Source organism: Lathyrus oleraceus, chromosome 3 (genome assembly GCF_024323335.1).
Source record: "Lathyrus oleraceus cultivar Zhongwan6 chromosome 3, CAAS_Psat_ZW6_1.0, whole genome shotgun sequence".
NCBI classification, from domain to species: domain Eukaryota; kingdom Viridiplantae; phylum Streptophyta; class Magnoliopsida; order Fabales; family Fabaceae; genus Lathyrus; species Lathyrus oleraceus.
This window is the reverse complement of record NC_066581.1, coordinates 517258168-517264634: the sequence shown is the minus strand read 5'-3', so window position 1 is coordinate 517264634 and position 6467 is coordinate 517258168. Positions and strand designations below refer to the sequence as shown.

Sequence of the window (6467 nt, the reverse complement as noted above, 5' to 3'; positions counted from 1 at the left end):
TGAGTAGCTAATTCGAATGAGGAATTAGTGAAGTGTTGCTTATGGTGATAGCAGCGAATTTCGGTATGCTCTGGTCCTATGGTGAGGATTCAAAAGCGAGTAGCTGGTTCCCGATAGGAATTGGTGAAGCATTACCTATGGTGATGGTAACAATTTTGTGTGCTCTGGTCCTATGGATGGGATTCAGGAGCTAGATGAACCTGAGTGTTCATAAATGGTACCACATGCATAATGAGTCTGTTATGGAGTACATTGCATACATGTTTGTATATGTAATTGATTGTTCATGATGTTGTTGATTTGGTTGTGAATATGTGTATGTTGTTACGAATGGGAGTGAGACCATGTTTTTGTCAATCGTGTAATGAATGTGTGCTTGTTGTATACTCTCTACCTCAACATTCCTTACACTGTTTATATTGAATGTTGTTTCTTACCCCCTTTACTTCATGTTGTCCACCATGGGCATCTTGAAGATACTTAGAAGTGATCCTTGTTGTTGTGTGTTGGAATGTGGCTTGTTGGAGCTACTCCTCGCTTTCCTTTTATTCGCTTTATAATACATTAGTGGTTTACTGCTCTGATTGTGTAATATCGGGGACGTGAGTTATTATGTTTTCAAATTGATGTTGTTTTTGTTGTTTTGAAGTTTATAACTTATTCATGAAGTTGTGTTGAAAAATGTTTTTTTTCTGCGTAATTTTAAATGATTTAATATTTTTTTGAAGGATTGTCATTGGTGACACCTTAAGTTGTTGTGGAATGCTTTATATATAAGTTTCGGGGTTTAGGGTGTTACACTAATCACCTCGCAACAATCCCTAATTTTTACTAACGTAAATAGAGGACGATCCTCCCCTCTTTAGGTGTGAGAAACTCCCATTCATAACATGTGATCACTCGTCCAGGACAAAGGAAAAAAGGGTGCCACTAGCTCCCAACACCCCGAGGGAATCATCTTGCCCCCCACACGAACAAATATATTCTTCTAATATTTTTAATGGTTGAGAGACCGTGTAGTGTTATATTTGTGAGCTTCTTAAATGGGGGTGCTATCGCTTAAGAATGGTATCACTTGAGCGACAATCTAAGAACTTGCCCCCAACAACCATGACGTGTAAAGCCGTTAGTCAAGAAAGAGGAAGTATGCCACTACTCCCGAAAGGTTAGGTGGTCAATAAATCCTCCTAATCAAGAGGGAGTAGTTCCCTTCATTTAGGGTTACCAAAAATCCTAGGTCCAAAAGACCTCTATAAATACAACCACTCTCAAGGGAGTGGAACAATTCATTGAACCCTAAAAACATAACGCTTGGCAAGATCATAACTCATGTGATCACACTCCTCTAAAGCTTATACCTAAACACATCGTCCATCAAAAGGGCCTCTCACCCCTTATGAGCAAGACCCCTAAAACCACTGTGAAACACCACCATACATGACACCTCGTCATCGTGGGTAAATCCTAACTACCCCTGAATTGTTAAAATAATAATTTTCCTTAAAATCGCTAATTTTTCATCGTGAACAATTCCTAAAATTTAAGAAAAACACTTTTAATATTTCTTAAAATAGTAATTTTCCCTACAATCACTTTAATTTTCCATTAAAAGTTCTTTTTACCCCAAGGGTGTAGTTAATAGAATTAGAATCCGGTTCTCATTTCAATTGCAATTTGGTAATTCCAATAAAAAAAACTCTTATGTTTATTATGTAGTTAACCGGACTAAAAACGAGATTGAAAAAAATTAGAATAATTTTCATCGATATGAATCTTACCAAAAATAGTAGGGGAAACTATAAATACTATTTAAATTTTCACTTATTCATATTACTTAAATTTAAGCAAAATTATTTAATTTCATATTTATTCAGGTTAATAGTTTAGTGTATTTTATTTGATGAAAAAATGCATTTATTAATAATAAAAACATCTAATATGAGTAGATTCATTGCATTCTGAAAGAAAGACACCAGAACAAAAATTACAAGTTGAACCCCTCATTCTTATTCTTATTTATCTACAAAAGAGGTCTTGGAGAAAAACTCACTATGTCATATAAACTTATATATGTATATGTATATGTACATGAACTACTTAATCTGATTCTTGTTCAGTTTGAACTTCTTCGGTTGGCATTCAGCATTCAACAAGGTTGATGAACAAAACTGGTTTTACAGTTTGAGGCACTGGAAAACATGATCGCCGATATTTATAGGCGAACTTGTTACGAAGTCTCGTGAAAGTTATGCGACCTAGACAATGCGGCCGGATTGGCTTGCAAGACGGATGATGCTTGGTCAGACTCCGACTCATTTTTCTTGTCTGGCTTTGAAGGGAATGCGTGAAAGAGTCTTCCCGATGGAACTGGACTGGCGGTGTCATCGTTTTTAATCCTGAGTGTTGTCCAGAAAGAGCTTTTTTCTGGTTCTCCCGAGTCATCGATCCTCAGACACTTTTCCTCGCTACTTTCTTTCCTACCGTCTTCCCTTGAATGTTTACCTAAGGTTGGAGAGTTTGGACTAGAGTTTGGGCGGGCGGCGTTTGGGGACGACGGTTGTGCTTGCCACGGGACGTTCCATCCACCTGGCACGGTACAACCCCAGTAAGTTGTTGCGGGATAGAACGGCAAAGAAAATCCCGTTGGAGAAAACGCAGGTGGTGGAACCGGTGATCTCCATTGCATTGGATTCCATGGGAAAGGACAAGGAGTTCCGGGAGGGAAGTAGTGACCTTGTGGCGGGAAGCTTTGGCTGTACTGTCTAGCTTGTTCTTGTGATAAGTTCTTGCTTGCACCGTCTGTCGACTTTACGGAGGTAACCGATGATTTATTGGATTGATCGTCGCCTTTTTCTTCACTTGCACGAGGAAGATGAATTCTTAGTTCTTCAGGGTTATGAGCAAGTTTCAAAACAGATGCCATTGATTCAGATAACGGTGAATCGGATCCAAATGTAAGGACTGTCCCGTTGCATTTCAAGGAAGGGTGTATCCGAGAATTCTGGAGTGTTGCTTCGGAGACAGTTATCTGTCGGTAGTGAGAGGAACAGCTCTTGTTCCTTCTGCGACCAGCGCCTACGGGTACGTTTCTCATGGTTCCACCGGCAGTCCAATATCTCTGACAATTCTTGCAAAAGTGGCGAGGTTGGTTGACATTGTAATTGTTATAGTAGCAGAACTTCGTGTCCATGCTACTACAGCGCGGACACGGGATTATTTTGTCGGGTTTTTTGAGGCTCTTTTCCTGTGAATTGCTCGTTTCGTCCTGTTCTTCTTCAGTCTTTGAAGCTTTCAATGTAGCAACCTCTTTTTCAGTGGATGCAGTAACAGATTCTTCGCCAGTTCTAGAGGCCGCATCTGGATTGGTGGATTCTTCATTCGATTGCGTTGGGACTCCATCTTCGTTCTTTTCATCAGTCGGTTTTTCTCCCACTGTATCCTGGAATCATGAAAACCACAACTTAGTATTTGATAAAATAAATTGAATGTAACCAAATGTATCGGGTCGGATACACCTTCGGTCTAAAACACTGACACGAATACCAGATACAATACAAATGCTCGGACACATCAAGACTAGTAATAATTTGATAATATAAAAATGATTGAAGGTAACAAAATGTATCTAGTCGGATACACCTTCAATCTGATACAATAACATAGACAACAAATACGATACAGATGCTCAGACACATCAAGATTAATAATAATTCGATAAAACAAAAGTGATTGAATGTAAACAAATTTATCATGTCAGATACCTCTTCGATTTGAAACACTAACCCAGACACTAGATATGATACACCTTTGGTCTATGACACTGACAGAAATACCTGATACGATACAAATGCTCTGACACATCAAACTAGTAATAATTTGATAAAATAAAAGTGATTGAATGTAAACAAATTTATCATGGCGGATACACCTTCAATCTAAAACACTGATATAGACACCAGATACGATACTGATGTTCTGACACATCAAAACTAGTAATAATTTGATAAAATAAAATTGATTGAATGTAACCAAATGTATTGTGTCGGTTACACCTTCAATCTGAAACACCGAAACATACACCCGATACAACACGAATGATCTGACACATCAAAACTAATAATAATTTGATAAAATAGAAGTGGTTGAATGCAACCAATTTTTTTTGTGTCGGATACCTTCAATCTGAATCACGGTCACAAACACCAGAAACGATAAAAATGCTCTGACACATCAAGACTAGCAATAATTTTATAAAATAGAAATGATTGAATGTAACTAAATGTATCATGTCAGATACACCTCCAATCTGAAACACTGACGCATGCATCAGAGATAAGATACAAATAATCTGTCACATCAAGACCACTAATAACTTGATCAAATAAAAGTGATTGTATATATCGGTGTCGGATACACCTTCAATCTGAATTGTTAGTACTATATAGGTTAATAAAACAGAACATCAATTACAAATTAGTGCTGATATAAAAAAAAAAAAGAGCAGATTACAAATTCTACTCTGTCTGAATTTAGAAAATTTCATAGAAAACCCAAAAGTCAAATAGAAAAAAAGCAAAAAAAATTCACCATCATACTGATGGATTATCACAAAGATATATTAGTTTATGTTTGTAATCACAGATCAGATTAGTTTATGTTTGTAATCACACTAAGTTTGATGAAATCACTGTCTTTTCATCAAACTATAATCTATTTTCTCAAAGCTTTTGATTATCACACAGATTCTTTCAATCCATCAAAAAATCAAACTTCATCATCAAGCAAAAAACTAACACCAACCCGCTAAATATTTTTTCAATCCAAATAAAGGGTCATAATCAAAATAAAAAATTTATGAATCCCAAAAATCAAAAATCTCTATATCTATATATATAATTATACCTTATGAATCTCTTGCTCTTTTGCATCAATAGTATTATGAGACTCTGTAGATGAGTTTGTAGAAGAATCATGATTGTGATGATGAATAATGTGATCAACAACATCAGCAGAAGACAAAGGTGAAAGACCGACAAGAATCTCCTTAACCGGAATTGTTTTTCCGAAGAGTTTGATCGCAGAGTCTTTTGTCTCCAACATTTCTGTGTTTTTTTGTGGTTATTGCTAAAAACAGATAAAAAGGTTTTTTTTTGTCTAGAAAGAGGAAAAAAGTAAAAACTGTAAAAGTGGTTCTAGAGAGAGAGAGGAGAGAGAGACACGTTGTGAAAAAGTGTGAGAGTGTGGTTGATTGTTGTTGATCCGTTGAGGAAGGTTTGGAGTGCCACATCAGAAGGAAGGTGGAATTTGAGCCACATATTTAGTTTGTGGCCTTTAGAAGATCTTTCTCTTTCTTCCTTTTTGAGTTCCTTTTTTCTATCCACCTGTGTGCTTTGTCGTTGCGGTTTGTCATTTCCTACTCACTTCTTTGTTTCATTCTAAATGTTTAATTTAGATACACTTTTTATTACTATTTTAATTCATTTAGAAAATTAATCCCTTTTTTAGTTTAAGCAATTTTGATTTCTCTTATGTTTTTATATTTAAAATATAGGATTTCAATTAAAGAAAAATATTTAAAATTTATGATGTGTCCTATTGTCGCACCGCAAAAAATATTTGAGTGTATCGCACGTTCGAAATACAATTGAGTCGTCATTGAATAATATTAAATAAAATTCAAGGGGAAGAGAAAAATGAAAAGAAAGTCGGTTATGTAAGGGGAAAGTATTATAATCTCTCACATTTGTTGTACTCAACGAGAACCATTTTTATTGTTCTTTACGCATATGTGTGTTATTATCTAAAGGTTACTTGCGATTGATTTTAATAAAGGGGAAAATTAATTTATTAATTAATGTGCTCGTAAAGATTTCGAAACTTTGTGTTTACGTATTCTCATGGTGCAATTAGAAAATCACAGCTCTGTAGTTCGTGGTATAAAACTACGTATTTGTTGGTTGTTTCTAGGGAATGGTGCTATAATTGTATCTTGGAAGTACTTTGACGTTAGCTGGTTCGATCATAGTTCGAATGCTTTAAGTTTTTAGTCTGACTGCTAAGGAATGTATTACAACAATTCTTTTATGAAAAGAAATTGTTGTTGTCTGGTATGAGGAATTGAAAAGGTGGTGTCAAAACCATGGACAAGAAATAAAAAAGGTGTTTAAACCAAGAACAAGAAATAAATATAGTGTTTTAACTAAGAACAAGAAATAAAAGTGATATCTAAACCAAGAACAAGAAATAAAAGTGGTATCTGAACCAAGAGCAAGAAATAAAAGTGGTATCTAAACCAAGAGGAAGAAATAAAAGTGGTGTCATAATCAAGAGCTGAAATAACAGTGGTGTTTAAACCAATACAGTGTTGTAGGGGGTTTTGCCTAGTCTTGGAGATCAAGGCCTACAACGGGGGGTTTGCCTAAACTAGGGGATTTACAAGGAAAACATGAAAGAGGGGTTTGCCTAAA

General features: G+C 35.8%; 1 protein-coding gene across 1 annotated transcript; it reads right to left on the bottom strand.

Moving 5' to 3' along the window:
* Positions 1-1921: 1921 nt before the first annotated feature.
* LOC127128563 (cyclic dof factor 1) lies at positions 1922-5322 on the bottom strand. The gene is made up of 2 exons (XM_051057911.1): positions 4903-5322; positions 1922-3439 (listed from the first exon to the last, which is right to left on the bottom strand). The coding sequence occupies exons 1-2, from the start codon at positions 5098-5100 to the stop codon at positions 2228-2230; spliced, it is 1410 nt and encodes a 469-aa protein (XP_050913868.1). The 5' UTR covers positions 5101-5322; the 3' UTR covers positions 1922-2227.
* Positions 5323-6467: the final 1145 nt, after the last annotated feature.